Here is a 23,382-nt window from a genome sequence, read left to right on the forward strand (position 1 = left end):
TTTGATGCCAGTACCATTTGGTTTTTGTTACTGTTGCTCTGTAGTATAAAGTCTGGTATTGTGATACCTCCTGCATCACTCTTCCTGCTAAGGATTGCTTTGGCTAATCTGGGTCTCTTATTATTCTAAATGAATTTCATGATTGCTTTTTCTATTTCTGCAAGGTACATCATTGGGATTTTAATTGAAATTGCATTGAATCTGTATAGCACTTTTGGTATAATGGCCATTTTGACAATATTAATTCTGCCTATCCAAGAACATGGGAGATCTTTCCATCTTCTAAGGTTTTCTTTAATTTCTTTCTTTAGTGTTCTGTAGTTCTCATTGTAGAGGTCTTTCACCTCTTTTGTTAAGTTGATTCCTAAGTATTTTAATTTCTTTGAGGGATGGTAGGAACATGCCTCAACATTGTAAAAACTGTCTATGCTAAGCCCATGGCCATCTTCATTCTAAATGGAGAAAAACTAAAAACATTCCCTCTAAAAATTGGAACAAGACGGGGATGCCCTCTTTTACCACTTCTATTCAACATCGTCCTTGAAACACTAGTGAGAGCAATTAGACAGACCAAAGAAATTAAAGAAATACGAATAGGAAAAGAAGAACTCAAACCATCACTATTTGCCCACAACATGATTCTAAACTAAGAGGATCCAAAAAACTCCACTAGAAAACTTCTAGAACTAATAAATGAATTCAGCAAAGTAGCAGGATATAAAATAAACACGTGTAAATCTAATGCATTTCTATTCATAAGTGATGAATCCTCTGAAAGAGAAATTAGGAAAACTACTCCAGGCCTTCAGGTGCTTTAATGTTTTTGGTATTTTTATTTCAAGTCCCTTTTGATTTAAAATTAATTGGTTCTTAAATTTGCAGAAGTGTTAGATCAACCCAAGCTTCTGTGTAAAATCCCAAAGAGTATTACACCAAACTCACTGCTATTGAAATCATTTTATTTGCTTGCTAATATTTAGCCTAGTAAATGAAAATAATCTAAGACTGTCTAAAGACTTCTGAAATGTTTTAGAGATTATTTTAATACAAAATTACTTTTCTCCAAGCCAATTTATTTACAATTTGAAGATGAAATAATGTATGTGTTCTAATATTGATACAGGTGCCTTATGTGGATTTGGAACATCAAGGAACCTATTGGTGTCATGTTTATAATGATCGAGACAGTCAGGATAGCAAGAAGGTAGATGTCATCATAGGTAAGCTGTATTACTCAATAAGATATGAGCTATATAAACTGAAACACTTATGCAAAAGGAATTCCACATTTTCACCCCATACTATTTGACAGTGTGTTCAATATCAGGAGTTATATTATTTATATAGAATTTGAGAGAATGCACACTAAATTCATAATATAGATTCACATAAAATGAGCAAAAAGAACCCAAAAGAAAGCCATTTAGATCATTTTAATTATCTTGGAGTGTTATAGTAAAACATTATGGCAAAAACATATTCTTTAAAGCTTTAGGTACAAAAAACTTGATTTGGTAGAAAAAGATTTTTAATAAAACATTTTAAAAAGTAAACATCACAGACTTATGAAGAAAACATGATTATTGCTCAACAATCCCCAGTATGAACAGCATAATTGGAGAGTTTGTGCTATTGAAGCTTGCTGTTTGTGGTTATGTTGTTAGTGGTAGAGGTTGTTGATGCATGTATTGGTGTGCCCACATATTTCTGTGCTGTTTATCCCTCTGCTTGATGGCTGCCCTTCCTAAGATCATGAATTATAATATATTCAAATTTGTTTTCTCTGAAACAAGGAAGAACAGATGAGGCAGTGGAGTGCACTGAAGGTAGTGTAATTCTTTGGTTCAAGACCAAGGCTCCTGCATGCTGGTTGCTCTGGGGACTGGTGAAGTGCTCTGCCTTACTGAGTGCAGTGATGGAAAAAATACTAGCTCTAGGAAATGATTTTGATTGAAAAATAATGTATCTCAGTCTTTGAAGTTTTATGAATTGCCACAGATGCTATTAAACTGAAATTCTAAAATTATTCATCTGAAGTTGATTTTCTGTTGCATATAAGAACAAAGTCCTGTATAACATGTTTTGAATAGTGAATATTTGTGATTAATCCTTAATTATGGCCACCTCTATCATAATATGTAGAAAATGGAAAAATCTATTTCAACACAAACTTCTAATATATTTTAATTAACCAAATGTACTTAAATTGTAATGAGTAAACAGTTTAAAACTTAGATCCCTTCCCTTAGTGTGATATCACATTGATTTGTAAAATTAGGTCTGTGGATAGCAAAGTATTTTTTCACTTGCTGCCTCTTCAAACTATTACATAATCTTAGGTTCTACTTGGATAAAGTAAGAAAATAATGTTAAATCTTACGTTTCTGGTTTTCCTGTCCTTCATATCTCTATAGTATCACTTTGTAATACTTTAACTATTGTTTTTATCCTGATACATGGTTATGAATAAGAATTCTCTCGGGAGTTCTAATCCATTATCTGTTAACTCAATGTGAGGGAGCCATGTGAAGATTTACTGATCAAACATCTCTCTAACTTTTTGACTAATCGCATGTTGTTGTTGTTGTTGTTAATATCTTAATATTGGAGACCTCTGAAAATCAATAGAAAGTGAACACCATCCTTTGGCCTCAGGGTGGTACATGTGATTATCACCCTGCCATGCTACTTCTATACCTGCGCAATTTGCCATGTAATTTTTTCAGTGGCAAAAAAATACAAGATAGGTTTCTTCAGACAACTCTATTCAGAACACATAGAGATGAAAGTCCAGTGGTGAAGTTGTTCCAAAAATTTCAGATGGAAAAGTTAGATCCAAATTTTTCTGAAGAGCCTATAAAGATGAGATATTTTGTAGTTGGTGGATTGACACATATTGTGAACAGTATCCTGTGTTTTATCTTTTTTTAACCTATAGAACATGATGTTCTCTATTTCATTTTGTGTATCGTGTTAAAACTTTTGATTAGGACAAGGGGTGGAGTTGAATAGGTGAAGCTCAGGGGTTTTGGGGACATTGAAACTCCTGTGTGATAACTGCAGCAGTGAACGCATATGTACAGATTTTAAACAATCACTTAGGCCAGAGGAAGAGGCCCCCACGATGGAATGCAGAATATGCCAAAAGCTCCTAACTGTATGACAAATGTGTGAAACAGCCTCGCTGAGAACGTGCTAACCTAACAACAATGAGTGTAGTGTAAGACTGAAAGCAGAGGAAATTGTCCACATTCCATGCACTGCTTCATACCACTCTTCAATTGATTTATGCCACAAATAATAATAAAGTTCCTGCATAACACTTTATGAATAGTATAACATTTGCAATTTATTGTTAATATTAATTTTTATCTTCATAAAATTTTTGAAGTAAGAAATAGTGGCAATAGTGACATGGACATTTGCTTGGAACATTTTAACTGTTCTTGAACCAAGGTAAAATGACCCACAGTGGATTTAGGTTAATTCTGAAACCACTCAACTTCCCTGAAACATAATCACTCTTTGAGAAATCATGAGTAATCAGGAGGAAAACATCAGATAAATCCCAGTTAAGGAACATTCTATAAAATACCTGACCATTTCTCCTCAAGACTGTCAAGTTCAGACTGGGGATGTAGCTCAGTTGGTAGAGTGCTTGCCTTGCAAGCACAAGGCCCTGGGTTCAATCCCCAGCAGTGCAAAATAAATAAATAAACAAATAAATAAATAACTGTCAAGTTCATCAGAAATAAGGAATATCTGAGCAACTGTTTCTTAAATGCAGTCCTAAAACAAAAAAGGAAATAAAATGGTTCATTAGTCATGACAGATATACCTTACTAACCTAAGATGATAAATAATAGGGAAACTAGGTTAGTGTGTACAGGAACCTTCTACACTATCTTGTAGTAGTACTGTAAGTTTTATAATGTTCTAAAATTAAAAGGTTTTTAAAAATCATTTGAGATTGTTATTTCAAGAAATTTATAGTTGTCCCAAATAGACCTTTTTTTTTTCATAATTGGCCAGAATATCTAAAACTTGGAACAAATTGTGAATGAATTTATTTAGTTTTTCATCATTTAATGAAAGCAACAATAGCTTAATAGTCAGTCCTAAATGATGTCCACGACAGTATTGTTTCCTATTCAATATTTGCATGACTTCTTCATTTAATTTGAAAAGTTCTAAACTGATAAAACATTATAACATAATTTAAGAACTCAAAAACTACTTCTCTAGTCTGTTTGTGCTTAATTGGCAGATTATTTAAAGTAATATTTTTTCTTATTCTGTTTCAGATGAATTAAATGATTTGGGGCATTCTGGTGAGTAGTACAAACATAAAAATATTTTCATTTAAAATTTTTAAGTTATTGAATTAAGTTATTGAATACAGTAAATACCATAGATAACTCTTGTTACAGCAATACTAGAAACTTTTTTCTTTGTTGAAATAATATATAGTTGAAATTACTTACATGAAGTTCAGTTTCATGCAATTGAAACATAAAAATATTCTTGATTAGGAAAACTTAAGAATTTGAGGCAGCATAAAACACCAATGTATTTTTATCATTGTTCATTACTCCTTATATCATAAACATGAGTTAATGCAGAATATGTATGAGCTTTAATTTGGAAAAAAGAAAGTAAGTATGTTTGAAGAAATGATAGGGGCTAGAGTGTAGCTCAGTGGTAGAGGTTCTAGCTCACATGTTTAAAAGCTGTAGGTTTGATCCACAGCACTGCAAAAAGAGTGACAGGCTACATTTCTGAACAGGTCATACTTGAGCCCTTGTTCTCCATTACAGAGAAATAGAACACATCTGAAGTAGCTGGGAAGGTCACCTTCACCTAACATGAGATGTGTGTAAATGGGGAAAGCTGGCATATGCAAGTAGGCTGGTCAGTGACCATTAAGAGACTGACAGATGGCAGGAATATGTAGGCTGTACTAAGAATCTGTGCTGAGTTTAATCAGAACAGATTTCTGAACAAGCTAAAGGAAGGCTTTAACTGGGATAAAAGGCATATCAATATGGAAAGACAGGATGTTAGTATAGCTTATGAGCATTCTGAAAGGTGCTGATAGATTTGTGAGTTTACAAATAGATTTGAAAGTAAAACATGCAGGAATACATTAAGAAGGCAATTACATCATCTAATGTCTGCAGAAAGCCATTATTTCTCACTATTTTAACATACATAACCAGTTTGTTTTCCATTTGGAATTTTTGTTTATTTTTGTTTTATTTCATTTTTTGTTTTTGGCAGTGTGAGGGACCAAACCCAGGGCTTCATGCATGCTAGGCAAGCACTCTACTGCTGAGCTATACCCCAGCTCCCACTTGCTATTTCCTTAAAAAAGTATTTAATTAATGAAGTTTTCTATTTCATTAATAAAGATCTATCATTGTAAATGCTGTTTGAACTGTGCTAATTGCATATTGGCAAACTAGATAAAGCAGAAAGCCACCATTACCAATTTATCAGTGTCCTTGCTGTGGTATCCTCAAATTTATGTGAAGCCTCAGACTTGCTTCAAACATTCAAAACTGAATACAGTTAAGGTCTATCCAGATATTTTCACTTGGTCTTCATGGAATCCCTCTTCCTAAATTTGTCTGTTACTTCTTGCCCTTTCATGAACATTGTGAAGTTATTTCATAAAACCTTTTGTTTACACCCACTACTAAACTTCTAAAATTTTCCTGACCCCCTTTTTCCTTACTCCCCAAGATTCATTGAGACAAAAAAATTCAAGTTTAAAAAGAGTGACGTATGGCTGGTCATGGTGGCACATGCCTGTAATCCCAGCAACTCAGGAAGCTGAGGCAGAAGGATTGTGAGTTCAGACTCAACCTCAGCAACTTAGTGAGGCCCTAAGCAACTCAGCAAGACCCTATCTCTAAATAAAATATTGAAAAGGCTAGGGATGTGGCTTAGTGGTTCAGCACCCCTGGGTTCAATTCCTGTAACAAAACAAGAGAGAGAGAGAGAGAGAGAGAGAGAGAGAGAGAGAGAGAGAGAGATGTGGGCAAAATTTGGCTTTGGAATAGGCTCCTGTAGCATTTATGTTACTAAATGTGTGAATAGTTACCCTAAGTGGACATACAACAGATTGAATTGCATCTTTCCCTGCCTCTCTTCCTGGTGACTTTCACGGGTGAGAGGGATTTCATTCTATGTAGAATAATAATGAGAGTATAGGATCTAGAATGAGACTCCCTCAGTTAGAATCTAGATTTGCTACTACCAGCTTAACAGCTTTGGGCAAGTGACTGAGTGAACCTTTTTCTTTATCTGTTTGATGAAATTGATGATACCTCATAGGGTAAAGTGAGGTCTAAGTAAATGTGTTATATAGAGAGCAGTTATAACAGTGCTAACCAAAGCATCAGTGTTACTGCTGCTACTTATTCTTATACCACTCCCATCCTCAGATTGTAATTGCTAGTATAATATTAAGGATTATTACCCCAATTGTGTCATTCAGTTATCAAAGGAATTCCCCTACCTTGATTCCAATTCCACCCAGTCTTATAGTTTTATTAAAAGTCTGAAAACCTTGGGCTGGGGAGATAGCTCAGTCAGTAGAGTACTTGCCTTGCAAGCACAAGGCCCTGGGTTCAATCCCCAGCACTGCAAAAAAAAAAAAAAAGTCTGAAAATCTTGAAGGGAAGATCAATAGTATAGAAGATTTGAGAGGCAGAATGGAGGAATGGGAAAGGGGAGGGTAATGCAGAAAGAATTCTTTAAAAATCATGTGTATATATAAATATATCAGGGAATTTCACCTTTATGTGTAAGTAAAAAATAACCAAATATAAATAGTTGAGTGAAAGGAATAGAGGAAGGAGAGGAAGGAGAACAAGGGAGGGGTGGGAGGATAGGAGGGAAAAGTGGGGGATCATGATCTGAAATTGAATTCCATGTATGTATGATTCCTTGGGATCAACCCAGCTATTATACATAACTCTAAAGTGCTAATTTTTTAAAAATCTGAGAATTTTAAAACGTCAGTTAGTTATTAACAAATAGATGTATTTTTTTTTCCTTTTAAAGTCTATTTCTGTTGTTTTGTTTTGCTTGCACTTGAACCCAGGGTTAAATTCTTTATATTTTATTTGAAATGTAATATTTGTACTTATTTATGGAGCACAGTGTAATCTGATACATGCATACAAGGTGTAATGATCATATTGAGGTAATTGGCTTGTCCATCTCAAATGTATAGGGAACCTTCACATGCTTCTTTAATTATTTTGAAATGTATGTTGTAGACCATAGTTGCTGTTTTGTACTGTAACAGAACTGCTTCCCCTTCTCTGCATTTTGGTACCCATTATCTACCCTTCAGCTCTCTCCCTTCCCCTTTCCAGTCTCTACTAAATTCTGTTCTACTATATTCTACATTTTAATGACTTTGCTGACATTTTCATTCATTACTTTTCTCACATCTTTAGCTCTGAGAATATTTATATCATGAATAATAACATCTATTTTGCTTTCTTTGTCTTTGTATAGATAATAAAGAACAAACAATTGACCAGCCTTTGGGTGAGTAGAGTTTAAAGTGCATGATCAAATATAATTACAGTATTTAATTCTATTTTATGATGATCATGAAGGAATTTTAGATATTTTAACTTGGTTTTATAAACATTTGAATAACTTTGAGACCAAATCTTTTTTTTTTTTTTTTTTTCCTCCTGGTACTGGGAATTGTACCCAGGGTGCTCTACCACTGAGCTACATCCCCAACCCTTTTTATTTTTACTTTTATTTTGAGACAGGATCTCGCTAACTTTCCAGAGCTGGCCTTGAACTTGCAATCTTCCTGCCTCAACCTCCAGAGTTATTGCTAAGATTACAGGTGTAATCCATTTGGGACAAGTTTTTATTTTTAATATTTGTAGAAGAAATTAGAAAAGGAAAAGGCTTTAAAAAGATGACAAATTCCATTTCTGGGGTCAAGTCAATTTCTGTGGAGTATTTCTATGTTTCTGGCTATATGTAAACTAAGAGAAACATGTGCCTATTACATAGATCGTAGATAAGGAAGTGATTAACATGACTTCTTAGTGGGGTAGAAATTAGGAAAGCCATAGGAGTTGCAGGAAGTTTTGGCATTTGATTTCCCATCTTCTCCAGTGAGTATAGAAGAAGATGTAGGACAAGATGTAAATGAACAGTTGCATTTAAAGAATCCTTAGAGAAGAAAATATAAGGGAGAAAACCAAGAAAATTGGAGAAGATCCAGGAGATTCATACCATATGAAGGTTAGCAGATTAACACTTAAAAAGGTTAAAAACAGTCAATATCTTGATTCCAATGGAAGTCAGATAAGGTAAGGTCTAAAATTCATCCACTGGATTTAGCTACTGAAGAAGCAATTTCAGTGAAATGTCAACAGTGCCCACATAACATGAGTCAGTTACTGAGCTATACTGGTGGTTCAGATGCAAGTAAAATATGTGTGGTCTATTAGATAAAGAAGGATTCAGAAGTGTACATGTGAAACAGATATACAGTTTGTTGGGAAAAAATGACAGTGCAAGGTTCATTGAATAGGTGTATATTCAGTGTTCTTGAAAAGTGGGAGAAATATGAGACTTTACATTCGAGAAGTGGGATCTCCTGAAACTGCTGGTGAGAGGTTGCAGATTTCCATCAAAGAGAAGACAGTTTATGGAGTGAATTCCTAGAGAGATTAGGGACTTGGGCCAAGGTGGAAAATAGAGAAATTGGCTCTAAGTAGAATGTTGAGATCTTTTTTTGTGGGAGAGAGAGGAGTGTTTTAGAAGGAAGGAGAGATTGGTAAAGATGTAGAAAAATTTGTCAGGAAGTTGACATTTTCAATTGACGGTTTTCCTTTCTGGGTAATTCTGCTTAAAGGATTAAGAAAAAGAGTAAAGTAAGTTAAATATAGAATTTGGGCAATAACAGAGATTTAGGGGCTGAAGAAAATGAAAGCTACCATGTCCAAGTAAGAAGATTGAGGGAGTCAAACTAAGACTTTCAAAAATTAAGATTTATAATGATACAAATCAGTTTTGTGACTTTTCTGAAACAATTCAGCTTTTTAGAGAAGGAAAACTGATGAACTAGTCCTCCTGCTTCTTTCTGCAAGCCAGGCACTGAGGTAACGTTTATAGGGCACATACAGAGGGAACACGAGGGTTAGTATTTAGAGGAATTAAATAAGGGATAAAGACTTCACAGGGAAAGACAGCCTTAAAAAGTTTAGTAGACAAACTGGGGATGGAGTTCAGTGAAAGAGCACTTGCTTAGCATATGTGGGGTTTGGGTTCAACCCCCAGTACTACCAAGAAAAAAAGCCAAACCAGGATCAATACCCAAGTCTCTGATCCATAGCTCCTATTAGCTCCATTATGTCAGGTGTCCTTTCTCAAGCTGTCCTAACGGAAAGAATAGCAAGATCAGCTCAACTTTTATCATTAAGTTTACCAAATTTCAAACGTCTCATCTGTGCTACCCTTTATGAAGTAAGAGAATAAGCACTGGTTCCTGAACTGAGGGCATTGCAATCTTAATAAGGGAGGCAGATATTAAGTGAATAATACAACACATAATGCATGCTATAATAGAAGTAGATATGTAATACATGCCAAACTAGAAATAGCTAAAGAATTTAGAAATTGTTCATAGAAGATGGTGATCAGATTTGTCTAAGGAGAGCCCATAGAAGGCTTTCCTAAGAGGCAAAACCCAGGTGAGAATTTTCAGATAACTGGGGGAGAATCCCAAGTAGGCAAAGCGAGAACAGTATCTGAGGGCAGAAGGAAGGAAGCATGGCAAGGATGGAGACATGAGAAGTGAGTGGGGAACAAGCAGGTCAGTACCATGGGAAGGCAGAGTCATAGGAAAGGACTTTTCAGATTAGAGTGGTAGTGCAGTCTATTGCTGAATAACAGTATTCCAAAATGTACTATCTTAAAAACAAGTTTTATTCTCATGATTTTGCAGATCACCTGGGTTCAATGGATGGTTCTTGACTGTTTTCCTTTAAGACCACTCATTTGTGTGCAGTTAATGATCAGGACCGCAGCTCACATACTTTAGTGAGGAATAATAGAAGACTTCCCTCCTTCCGTCCCTTCACCCTCGCTGACTGATCTGTTGCTTTCTTTACTTGGTGGCCAAATCCCAAAAGTGGACACTGTCAGGAATTCTTAAGGCTTGAACTCAGAACTGGCAGTGTGTCACACTGCATTATGTTGCTCAGCAAAAGTCACAGAGCATCTCAGATTCAGGAGTGAGTCTGAGTGTACCACACAAGGGCAAAAATACATGGTTCCTTGGAGGTTCATTTGTTACTGCAGTTGGAAAGATAGTAGGCATGGTCTAAAATGGGAATGGCCTTGTTTGTTGGACTGAGGAACTTGGATCTTATTTTGTAGAACATGGGAGGAGAGTCATTAAAAAATTTAATGCATCAGAATAATAAGGACTATATATTCAGCCAGTCAGACTGGATGCTATTACTCAATTTTTTATGAATATCCAAAGATTTTTATATTTAACAAATAATTAATGGCATTTAATATATACCAATCCTTTTTTTTAGGTACTTAGGGATATTAACTCATTTTGAATAAGTAACATAATAATTAGAATTGTAAGATACAAAATTAATTATATAATACTATACCAATTTTTGAAGAACACTGCATTAAACTCCGAAAGAGGTCTAGATCATGTAGTTAAAATGTCTTTCTGAAATGGTTTCATTGTTCTTTTGTATAATCAACTGGCATTTTTGTTTCCTTTTTTCATAATCCTATTTTTTGGGGTAGCAGCACTGGGGATGAAACCCAGGGCCTCATACATACTAACATGTTTCTTTTTCTACTAAATGGTTTGTGTTCAAGAAGTTGTGAATGGCTCTTACAGTGAATGTTTTCATAGAAAATTTCTTGCATTTATTTTTCATCTGAAAACCCATCATAAATTATATAGTTACTATTTTGAGATTTTCTTTATTCTTCTCCCTTAACTCCTCAAATTCAAATTTTACTATTCCTTTCTCGTTTCTCTAAAGTTTGACTCTTCCTTTCCCTTTCTATAACCAGTTTCCTGGAAAAGGTCTTTGTCAACTCTTAACCTCAATCCTACCATCTGCTTCTCTGTTCTAAATCCACCCTAGTTCTCCTGCCATCAAGGAACTGCTTCACAAGTAGATGGGGCAAGGTAGGATTCACTTACATAAATTTCCTTACCATTGAATTGAAGAAAATACTCTAAGGGATCTTAAGAACTGCCTATTAAAAACTATCTTGCGGGGCTGGGGGTATAGCTCAGTTGGTAGCGTGCTTGCCTAGCATGCACAAGGCCCTGGGTCCAATCCCCAGCACCACCAAAAAAGCCCCAAAACTATCGTTGGGGAAAATTTCGGAAGAGTTATTGGCAATTATTGTTGATACATTTAAGACATGTAGTTCTCAAATTGTTGAACTCTGGCATTCTGTAAACTACTCTTCTTTCCCAAACGTAGCCTATGTTATTTAATGACAGGAATATGTTCTGAGAAATGCTTTGTTAGGCCATGTAGGTCAGTTACTCAGTGTGGCCCCAGTGTAAACACAGTGTAGTAAACACAAGCTGTACAAGGCTGCTGCCAGCATAACAAGGCAATTGTTGTACAGTAAACTTTGTTTTAATGTAAGTAGAAGGTATATACTCTCTAATATTAATTTAAAATTTAAGCAAATAGCAATGAAAAGTATAGGATAGTAAATATATGAACTAGTTGCATAGTCACTTATCCTTTTCAAGCATGTCCTATAGGTCATTGAATGTGCTGTATTTTCATAGGACAGGCTACATAATAAGTTTGTTCATACCTTTTGACCCCTCCCTAAACCCTCAAAGAAAAGTAGTGGTAAAGTCCCTTAAACCAACCTTCATAACTGCGTAGGGCAAGCCACACACCTGATTAAGCTACCTGGTACTTTTAAAGCATAGGTATAGGTATCTCTCACACACACATGTGCACATACAAAGAAAAGCCCGTTTTCATCAGAACCCACTCTTTAGCAAAGTCTCAGTACACTAAGCTCAGAAAGTCTTACATATCCTTCAAGTAGCCTCATGACAGACAGGAAGTATTTTTAAAAGAAGATAGGAGAAGACAGTAGTAACTTTACAGAGCTACTGAAAAAGTAACTAAGACAGTCCTGCTGAAGGTCCTTCTTTTCTCCTCTTTGATATTTCCCCTTATTTGCTCTGATGAAAATTCTTCATGTCCCTTTTTTAGATATTTCTTTTGTTTTTACTTCTTCTGTTCTCAGCAAAACAGGACCTAATTTGATGGGAACTCAATCCTAAATATTCCTTGTTTAAATTTGCTCTGAAAGTCTAGTTGAATATTATATTCTTTTCTTTTGTTGTGATTCCATAGAAGTTTTTTTTTTCTTTTTTCTTGGGGGGGTGCTGGGGTGGACAGGTTACTGGGGATTGAACTCAGGGGCTCTCGACCACTGAGCCACATCCCCAGCCCTAGTTTGTATTTTATTTAGAGACAGGGTCTCACTGAGTTGCTTAGTGCCTCGTTTTTGCTTGTGCTGGCTTTGAACTTGCAATCTTCCTGCCTCAGTCTCCCAAGCGACTGGGATTACAGGCTTGTACCACCACACCCAGCCATAAAAGTATATTTTAATGTTAGTTACCATTATACTTCTTTGCAACTAATAAATATTCTTTACCTGGATCTCAAAAGTATTTGTAAGCTTAATTTCAGTTGCTTGTTTATGTAGCCTCTTAAGTTCCTCCATGTGTTGATTTCCTATATAATGGTCCTAAAATGAAATTAGATCATGATGCAACCTTATTTGAAATGAAATAATACAATCTTAAAGCAAATTTATATTATAATTATATCATTTCCATAGGTTTTAATTTGTGTATCCTCCTTTAAACCCACCCCCCCTTTTTTTTTTACAGCAAAGGACAAAGTCGCTCTTTTGATAGGAAATATGAATTACTGGGAACACCCCAAGCTTAAAGCTCCTTTGGTGGATGTGTATGAATTGACCAACTTACTAAGACAGCTAGATTTCAAAGTTGTTTCATTATTGGATCTTACTGAATATGAAATGCGTAATGCTGTGGATGAATTTTTACTGCTTTTAGACAAAGGTGTATATGGTAAGATATTTATATTCTTTTTATGATTATCTACTGTTCTTATTGTACAAGTTAAGAATTGGAAGCTAGGTAAAGGTAAGATAAATACATTATTGAAGAGTTTTATTTTTCTTATAAAAAAGATAAATTTGATCTTCATTCCATGTATAACTGATAACTTCTTAGCCTAATGCCTTTACTTTTATGTTTCTTGTTTCATCAAAACAATATTGTTCTTATTAGACTTATTAGCTGTCTTTTGTGATTTTATTTTTATTGATTATGAGAGGTATAGTAAAGCTTGTTGACCAAGTAGGAAAATGTACTTTCATATGTGTAAAATAATAAACTTTAAAGGTTGTACCAGAATGTACCTTGTAGGTTTCTCTTCTTCTTTTTTCTAGTTATTGCATGGTATGTTATGTTTTTTTAGTGGGAACTAGAATTTAACATGGAAATGTTGGTGAGCAAGATATATATATATTTGTTTCTTTTTTTGTGATGCTGGGGATTGAACCCAAGGCTTTGCACATGCTAGTCAAGTGCTCTGCCATTATGCTATGCCCCCAGCCCAGTCAGTTTTGAAATTAAAAGTATATACAGCCAAGCACAGTGGTACCCACCTATAATCTCAGCAACTCAGGGTGAGGCAGGAGGTTCACAATTTCAAGACCAGCCTGAGCAACATAGTAAGACCCTGTGTCAAATTTTAAAAATACAGATAATAAGGATGGGGATATAGTTCAGTTCAGTAGTAAAGAACCCTTGGTCAGTCCTCAGTACTGAGGCCAGAGGTGGGGGGAACCTATATAGAAACGATTCAAATGTTAATGGTTTTTCCCATTCTTAAAAATATTAAGACACTGCATGTCTGGCAAGGAATTTTTAAAGAGACAGAATATGTTGTCAGTAGTAATTAATTTCTTTGTCAATTTATTTTTTTAAATACACGTAACCTCAAACATCTGGAGGTCAGCTATTGAGTGTCGCTCCCGCCAGCAAGAACGACCCGGAGACGTGATGGGTGGCAAGCTTCTTTATTAACAGCTGATTCTTCTTTTTATTTCTTCCCTTTCTGGGAAGTTATTGTCACTTATATAGGTTATATCAACTAATTAGAATATTCACGATATGTGGGGAAAAGATAGACGTATATGGGTATAACTTGAAGCACCTAAGAATCACGCAAGAATCATGCAGAGGCCCTGACCAATTACTGAGACTTCCTCAAGGTGAAGTTAGTTGTATACGTGCAGAATAGCAGTTTTTCAACCTCACTGGCAGCTTGCCAGGCGCCATCTTGGCCAGGCTCCACCTAGGGCCGGGGGTCCGTACGCAACCCCGACAGTTCCCCCTTTTTTCTTTTAAAAGAAAAGCTCGGGACCAAGCCTGTCTTAGGCGGAGTGGTCAACCACCGTCCTTACCCGTCATCGGATAACTGCAGAGCATGCTACAGCTCCTGTCTTAGGTTGGTACGGCATTACCTACTACCTTACCCGTCTGGTCAATGGTCCAGCCTCGCGAGCCACACTTGTGGGGAGCTGCCGGCCTCTAGGGCAGCCATGGCCTGATGGAAGATGATACGATCTCTCGCTTGACTCTGGCGCACACGCATGATAGTGCGTGAGAGGAAGATAACAGCAATGATCATAAGCATGCATAATGCTTCCGTACCAGCCCACTGCTTAATAAAACTGAAAGAAGAGGATAACCAATTTAGCACTTCAGACATTGGAGCTACATCAACTCTAGTAGCATTAAGGCTAACAATTTGAGATCTAAGAATAGCTGTAAGATTATCAAATTCATAAGACCAGTTGGAACGTAGCTGAACAGACAAGATTCTAGACAAATTTGCTGCATAGCTGAAGTTATGATAAGCTACAGGTGTAACGCACAGTCCCGCCAGATGATAAATACATCCCACGTTTAATAGTTCCTGTAAAATGTCCATTTGTTCTTGAAGTAAGTCCACTCGCTGGTTCACTAAAAGAATCCCTGCTTTTAAGTGTTGATCCACTGTCTGCTGAGTAGATAAGGCTGTAGCAGTCTGTTGAACCACCTTATTGATTGTGGCTGCAGATTGTACAGACGTAGTTAAGGCTACAGCTGCCGCAGTGGCTGCTGCCGCTGATGCAACTATGGCGGTAATGACTGCCACGGTGATTCCAAAGTCCCTCTTATTTCTGGAAAGCAATACTGGCAATTCATCATCTGTAACAGAGACTGGCATAGGCAAGAAGGTAGGAACACACATTAAGTCTGCCAGCAGGAACCTAGAAGCATTTTAACATTGAGAGATAGCACAAATCTGAAGTACAATTGAGAGAAGCAGTTGTTTTGTTACATAGTTGAACTGTTCCTCCTAAGAGACTAAAAAGAGGTAGTAAGTTAGTTTATTCCGTGGAAACACACAAACTGAGCCGCAGCTCCAGTAAAGCACCGAGTTACCCTTATTTCCCAGAGTTAAAAAACCCCAAACAAAGAGACAAAGAGAAAGTTTATCTTTAGGGGACCTGAAGGTCTCCTCTATTCCCCCTTTTTGTTTATAAAGAGCATTTTTGAGGGTGAGATGTGTATGTTCAACAATACCTTGTTTTTGTGGGTTATAAGGTACATCTGTGGTTAGAGTTATTTTAATTTTAGTGAGGAATTGGTTCTTACCAATTTTAGTTTTTAGAGAAAAATTTAGACTTTATAATGCAGTACAATCTTTAACAGTTGCTTAACCATAATTGTATAAACCCCTATTTTTAAGACAATTGTTCTAAAGAATAAAACTTAAGAGACACAAAGTTAAGAATGAATTGGTGTTTTTAAGAAAACTTTGTTATTTTACCATGTCATTTTACCATATAGATTAAACTTTGGCTTATATCAGAACATTAGTATTTCACCTTAGGAAAAACCTTAAATAGCTTTAGCTGTTTTACATACATACAACCAACTTAGTTGCACACAGATTTGTTGAAACTTGTCCTTTGTTACACACAGACTTTCTTATCCAGAAACATTTCCTTTTACCTTTTACTAAATATATTTCTATACCCAGAACCTTTTATTTATTTATTTTTTTTTTATCTGTTGACACCTTTTTGTTCACATTTTGAAACAACTCTTATGAAATTTCTGAATTTAGATAAATCACCCTATTTTAATAAGATTAAATATTTTGTTGTTTATAGTACCCTTAATTGAAACACAGTTGAAACTTTTGGGACCCTTTATATATAGAATTCCACTTGTTAGGACATAACTTCTAATAACCTTGTTTTTAGTTTAGTGATGACACAAAGCAATTTTAAACCCTTTTATTTACCATCCTATGAGAACACCAATAAGGTTTAAGTATGATACCCCATGGAATTTGAGGAGTTAAGAGTACCTGATGTTATTTAACAATTAGCATTTTAACTTTGTAAATTAACCAGACGTCTCTACAAACACATTTGAGTAATCCCATACATGTTAACTCCAATTTATTTATTTTATAAAAACCGAGATATCAGACAAGTGTCCTGAACAGGATCCGTTGCCTCTTTCCTGCTGAAGAAAAGTCCTAGAAGTAATTGATATTAGACATTGTTTAACATTAACATTTCATTAGTTTGACCACCTAGAGACTTGTGAGTTATTTTCAAAGACATTTTACTTTCATTAGTTTACCCAATTTAAATTGAACCTTTTTAATTCACGTGAATAAAAGTATTTGGATCCATTTTTAAATTTTAATTTTAAGAGCGCTCAGTTTTGATGCAGATAAGACATAACACCAGACAGTACGACATACAAATAACACAAAATCAAAGGCCTTGTAATTTATAGGTGAATGTTCATTGCAATGAAACAGCTGTTTAAAAAACTTCAGTTGAATAAAAAATAGAACTGATCAAAAATAAAATCATTAACCTAGGTATGTAGGATTAAAATTATGAGCTCAAAAATACAGCATTAAAGAAAAAAAACAAAACAAAACAAGAATCCTGAAGAATAAGTCAGTTTTATGCAGCGGCCCAGGAATTTAAAACGGACACTTTTTTTCTTCTTTTCTTCTTATCTTTAGGTTACCCCCCTTTTCTCCTTGAGACGCTGTAGTCACATTCCAATGTGGCAGGGGGAGGGAGGATCACCCAGGACTTTACTTTTTAACCCCTTTTTTACCTGGTTGAGAAATCAGGTTAGGTTTGAATGCAGAAAATCACAAAACATTATTTTTTACTACTTTTAAGGAATGGAGCTGCTGAGCTCTCTGCCTAGGGGGACCCTCCCCTAAACTGATTTTTCTCTTTGTGCTCTGTTTGTGGTTTTATTTGTACTTTCTCCTTTTTTTTTTTTTTTTTTTTTTTCACTGCGCCACTGCATATTTTTGTAAGCTCAACTCTTTTGAGTAACTCTTTTTTTTGTAACGCCTTTTTTTTGTCTTCTAGCTGCTGCCCTATGCCCTCCAATTCCCTTAATGCCTGTTGACTAATTGAACCAGCTTGAGAACACTTTGTTTCTTTACTAATTTTATTTAACTCCATCTCTGAGAGTCCCTCTTCGCTCTCATTAGAATCTGACTGAGCGCTAACAGAGCCCTTTTGTGACTCTTCTTTTACCTTTTCTAACACTTCCTCTCCCTGCGCAACTGCCTTTTGTAAAGCCTCCCGAGGGGAACGCAAACAAGTTCTGACTAATGACCAAACTGCTAACGTCCCTGGGAGCGTTACCGGACAGCGCTTTAAATCTTCCCCCGGGTGTTCCCACTGTGGGATAGTTAACAATCCTTCTTCCAGAAACCAAGGTGAAATCTCCTCTACCTGCTTTAAAAATGCCCAAGCAGTTTGTCTTTAAGGAAGTGCCGTTAGCTTTAAGAATTTCTTTCAAGGGACCTTCCATTCTACATCTAGCAACCTCGTTCCCCATTTTTTGAGGAAACTTTAACCTCTCGTTCCTAGGAACTTTATCGCAATCACAATATTCTCGTCTCTAGGAAACTTCCCTGTCCACTGACAGATCTGGGTGCACACTTTCACGGATCGTTGCTCACCTCACTCACCTCTCCGCGGCACGTAAGATTCCCGGGGTTCAGCACCACTTGTCGCTCCCGCCAGCAAGAACGACCCGGAGACGTGATGGGTGGCAAGCTTCTTTATTAACAGCTGATTCTTCTTTTTATTTCTTCCCTTTCTGGGAAGTTATTGTCACTTATATAGGTTATATCAACTAATTAGAATATTCACGATATGTGGGGAAAAGATAGACGTATATGGGTATAACTTGAAGCACCTAAGAATCACGCAAGAATCATGCAGAGGCCCTGACCAATTACTGAGACTTCCTCAAGGCGAAGTTAGTTGTATACGTGCAGAATAGCAGTTTTTCAACCTCACTGGCAGCTTGCCAGGCGCCATCTTGGCCAGGCTCCACCTAGGGCCGGGGGTCCGTACGCAACCCCGACAATTGAGCTCATTCAAACTGTATTTCAGAAGATTGTGTTTACCATGACATTGTACAATAACATTTGACTGTCAGGAAGGTAACATTTCTAGTTCTGTCCTTAGGCATAAAAGCAGTAAACAAAAAGTATTGATTTCACTTTTATATGTTTCAAGTAATTTTACTTTAATAATTTATGGATTTTGCTTTTTATTTATAATTAGATTGATTTGATGAAGCAAGTTGGCAGAATTGCTCCTAATTCTCAAAGTAGAATTCTTTTTTTTTTTTTTTTTGTGGTGCTGGGGATTGAACCCAGGGCCTTGTGCTTGCAAGGCAGGCCCTCTACCAACTGAGCTATATTCCCAGCCCCACAGTAAAATTCTTTTTTTTTTTTTTTTTTTTTTTTTTTTGCGGTACTGGGGATCGAACTCAGGGCCTTGTGCTTGCGAGGCAAGCCCTCTACCAGCTGAGCTATATCCCCAGCCCCACAGTAAAATTCTTAATGGAACAAAAATCATTTCTTTCAAGATTTAGCACACTGTTGTATAAGAGATGGGGAAATGTCTTAAAATCTTATTTAACCCAGCACAGTGGCATACACCAGTAATCCCAGTGGCTCAGAAGGCTGAGGCAGGAGGATTGCAAGTTCAAAGCCACCCTCAGAATTTAGCGAGGCCCTAAGCAATTCATTGAGACTCTGTTTCTAAATAAAATATGAAAAAGGGCTAGGGGTGTGGCTCAGTGGTTAAGCGACACTGGGTTTAATCCCCAGTATCAAAGGAAAAATAAATCTTATTTAAATGAGTTTCCTTTTCTGAATAATGAGGATTACCATTGTGACCCAACTGAAGTTAACAAGGTAACTACTATTTGCAACTTCAGCTATTATGGTTAATAATATAACTTTGCTAATGAGCATTGTGGAGTGATGACTGATGGGTGCACCCATCCATTTTTCTTATGAAAATAGCAAAGAATGTATTATACTAAGATGCCCTCTTGTAATTGACTTACACTTTTCATCCTAGACTCAAGGTGGATTGTTTGAGTGTATTCATCTCAGTTTTTAAGGTACCTAAATGACTTAAATAGGAAAAGACTTCCAAAATTTTGGTAAATTTAGATTTCTGGATTGGTAAAATATTGAAAAGTGAAGGAATTCTATGAATAAGTATGTACTTGAGTATTTATTCTCATTATTATTGATATTGTCACCATGGCTTTTTAAGCCCTTTATCTGGCTAATCAAATCAAAACCTTTAATTGTCCCTGCTAAATAGAGAACCAGAAATATAAAAAGCTGGGGAAAAATTTCAGTTTAGGCCAAAATTTTACCCCACTATAAAAATGTCATCTTGGGGTACAGAATAAAGAGACATGTTAGAGCAAAATGGTAGCTTAAGGAAGCTAGAAAATTTTTTTAAATCCCACTGATTCATGTCTTAACAGGGTGGCTGCAATTTATTTTGAAGTATTGTGACTATCCAAAACATCAGACACATCTACATTAAATGTAAGTGTGTTAAAGGCCTGAGGGTTTAGGGCATGTCATAAACAAACCTTTCATTTTTGTTCAGACTGTGCCTTTAACTCTGGTTGATATCCCCAGATGACTAGTAGTACTAGAAGGAGTGGGAAGGAGGTGAAGGTAGAGTCATGAGAATTTCAGCATGAACAGCTTTAGATAAGAAAAGCGTAGGGACTCAGGTTTATGCCGTTATATTATGATGTTGTCTGTGGGCTTATAAAATATAAGTTATAAGGAACAGAAAATAAGTAATTCACTTCAAAACATATGAAATTTATTTTACAAATGCTTTAAAAACTAATAATTGAATTATATTACAAGTCCTTGAAGATAAGTAAGGATAAAGATTTATAGTTATTTAGATTGCTAAGGTAAAAAGTAGCTGTTTGGCCTGCTATTAATCCACCAAATGCTTTAGTATGTTCATCACTTACTACAGCTTAGCTGTGCTTTTGTGGAGAAGAGTAATAGAAGTAATAGAAGTACCTGGTCAGAAGATGGCAATAACTGTGTTCACCCAGGAGGAGTCAGTCATTCAGTTCATGGTAGGTCACTGGCTAAGCAGGAAGCCTCAGAGTAAGCTAACCGAGGCTGAGGCTCTGACTTTCTCCTCACTAGCAGCGTGACTAAGGTTGTTTACTTTTTCTAAACCAAAAATGATCTCAGAAAATGATTAGTAATGAATTAATGAGGTTGTTAAAGGATAATCAAGAGCAAGAATTACTCCCACACCTGGCACACTCGAAGTACTCAAAATATTATAGTGATGATGATGATGATTTCCTGAAAATTATTAAAGAAATTAATTCAACCTTTATTTTTAGATTGAGGATTTGGACTAGGCAGCATTCTTCTTTGGGCCCTCCATTAGGTTTCTTTGGGGGAAAAAAGGAGTTTGTTTATAAAGTTATAATGTAGTAAAATGGTGAAAAACTGGTATACTGACATTTTATATTTTATATTTTCTGAGAATAATGTTAACTAAAAAGTCAGTAGTAAATAATAAGAGACAGTATAATACAGCACAGTGGTAAACAGGCCTACGTTCAAGTTCTGATTCTATCACTTACTAGTGGTTTGAATTCAGGTTACCTTATAAACCTATTGTCTGTTTTCACATCTGTAAAGGGGGACTGATAATATTACCTACCTTGTCCTGAGGATTGTCTGAGTTCACATAATTGAAGTGCTCTCCTAGGACTGGGCCTGGCAAAGCAAGTGCCCTTGAAGTCTCCCAGAGGTGGCAGTTGACCTCATCAGAGCACTGTGCTAGGTGGAGTGCAGATTCACTTGGGTGAGAGAGTTTCCTAGTGAAGTATGTATCTTCTCTATGATCAAAACTAAATATCTCTGGCAAACTTTATTCCTGAAAATCATATTCCAGAGAAATAAAATACCCTAAACATCTAATGTGAAGAATTATATTTCTGACTACATTAGGTTCTTTGACATTTATAGATAGCTATATTGTCTTCTGTCCTTGAGTAATGGGTTAGTTTATTTAACAAGCAGTACTGGAGATGAGATTTAAAAAATACATCTCAACTAATTTACATAAAAATACTTAATGTTCCTCAATATAATTTGGTTGCAGACTTTAATAGAAAATGTTTATACTTTTCATGAGTCATCTTGGGGAGGAGAAGACATATTTTGGTTTAAGTACCTAATTTCAGCAGTTACAGGGCTGAGCATATGGCATTGACACAGTAGAACCATACTTAGCTTTCTCCTGGATGAGTGGAAACAAAACCTTCCCTCAAAGTTGCTGCTTCTCCCAAATCAAGTCTTACTAGAACCATGCATGTTCAATGACATGATGTGGGCAGCACCCAGCCTTTCTGGCTGGCTATTTTGAATACCTGTAGTTAGAATAGCACCACTTCTTAAATCAGAACCTTTACAAAAGGGCTCCAGATCTGATTCTGTCTTGATTAGTTTGTATAGTATGATATAATGCACTCAGTAAATACTTACAGGATTCCTATCATATCCACAATCCAGATAAGGAATGTGCTACTGCTGAGAGTAATATAGAGAATAAAGAACATGATCTATTCTCCCAAGAAAATTATAGTTCCTTAATATGGGAAAAAAGCACTGTCTGTGGAGTCCATACACTTATCAGTTGTATGACTTTCAGCAAATCATTTACTATTTTTAATTTTCTCATTTGTATAGGTAGGAATGATTTGTAGATTGTATTATGTATTAATTAGATTGTAGGAAGGTACATGTCACTGTGATCATTTTCTACCAGAAAAATGAAGTGTGTGTACAACCGTACAATGTTAGTCAAACCCAGTGATTGTTAAAAAGTACTGCCACCACTTTTCAAGGCAGGGAGAGATTGCAGTATGTTAGAAAGCTATAAGCAAGTATTAACTTGCCCAGGAGTCTGAATTTGAGATGCTCCCTGAGAATGGGTTAAAATATAGGGCAATCACAGAATAAAAGCCATGAAGATTCAAAATAAGCAGTAAAGAGACTGATGGGAACTAGTGTCACATTTTGAATACATGGTCAAAATATGTATAATTTAGTGGGTCAGAATATCCCAAAAGTTGTACACTGGTGATCGCCAACTCTCTACTTTATTTAACCCAAATAGAAACCCATTAGTAGTCACTCCAATTCCTCCTTACCCTACTCTTTTCTATCTTTATGGGGTTGCCTGTTCTGAACATTTCATATAAATGGAATCATAATCTTTTGTAATGTTTTCAGGTTTCATCCATACTGTAGCCTGTATCAGTACTTAGGGCTGAATAATATTTCATTATATGAATATACCGCTTTTTTCCTATCTGTTCATCAACAAGTGGTTTGGGGTTTGTTTTCACTTTCTGGATATTATGAATAATAAATGCTATGAGCATTTGTGTACACGTTTTTCTGTGGGCTTCACTTTTCAGTTCTCTTGGGTATATACTTAGGAGTGGAATTGCTGGGTCACATGGTAATTTTTTGTTTACCTTTTGGAAGAATCGATAAACTTTTCAGAGTTTTTACACCATGTTATATTCCCTCCAGAAGTGAATGGATCTCTATTTCTCTATATCTTTAATCACACTTTTTATTGTCTTTTTACTATAGCCAACATAGTAAGTGTGAAGTGATATATCTTATTGTGGTTTTGATTTTCTTTTGTTTAGTAGATAATGATGTTGAAATTGCTTGCCTGTTCATCCTTTATATACTTCCAAGCTCCTTCCCTGTGCCAGGAATACACAGATTAATTTAAGACTTCCATGCACTAAAGGAGATCCTTACCTCT

At 35.9% G+C, this 23,382-nt stretch overlaps 1 protein-coding gene across 2 annotated transcripts in view; it reads left to right on the top strand.

Moving 5' to 3' along the window:
* Window positions 1-23,382, top strand: part of Malt1 (MALT1 paracaspase) — a 59,526-nt gene that overhangs the window by 24,813 nt on the left and 11,331 nt on the right. The window contains exons 6-10 of one of the 2 annotated variants that reach the window (XM_047526643.1): window positions 1,124-1,220; window positions 1,794-1,826; window positions 4,305-4,331; window positions 7,534-7,566; window positions 12,974-13,177. In XM_047526643.1, the coding sequence (XP_047382599.1) occupies window positions 1,124-1,220; window positions 1,794-1,826; window positions 4,305-4,331; window positions 7,534-7,566; window positions 12,974-13,177 (394 nt within the window). The remainder of the gene's footprint in view (window positions 1-1,123; window positions 1,221-1,793; window positions 1,827-4,304; window positions 4,332-7,533; window positions 7,567-12,973; window positions 13,178-23,382) is intronic. The other variant, XM_047526644.1, reaches the window with a different exon arrangement.

The sequence above is a fragment of the Sciurus carolinensis genome, chromosome 15 (assembly GCF_902686445.1).
Source record: "Sciurus carolinensis chromosome 15, mSciCar1.2, whole genome shotgun sequence".
NCBI classification, from domain to species: domain Eukaryota; kingdom Metazoa; phylum Chordata; class Mammalia; order Rodentia; family Sciuridae; genus Sciurus; species Sciurus carolinensis.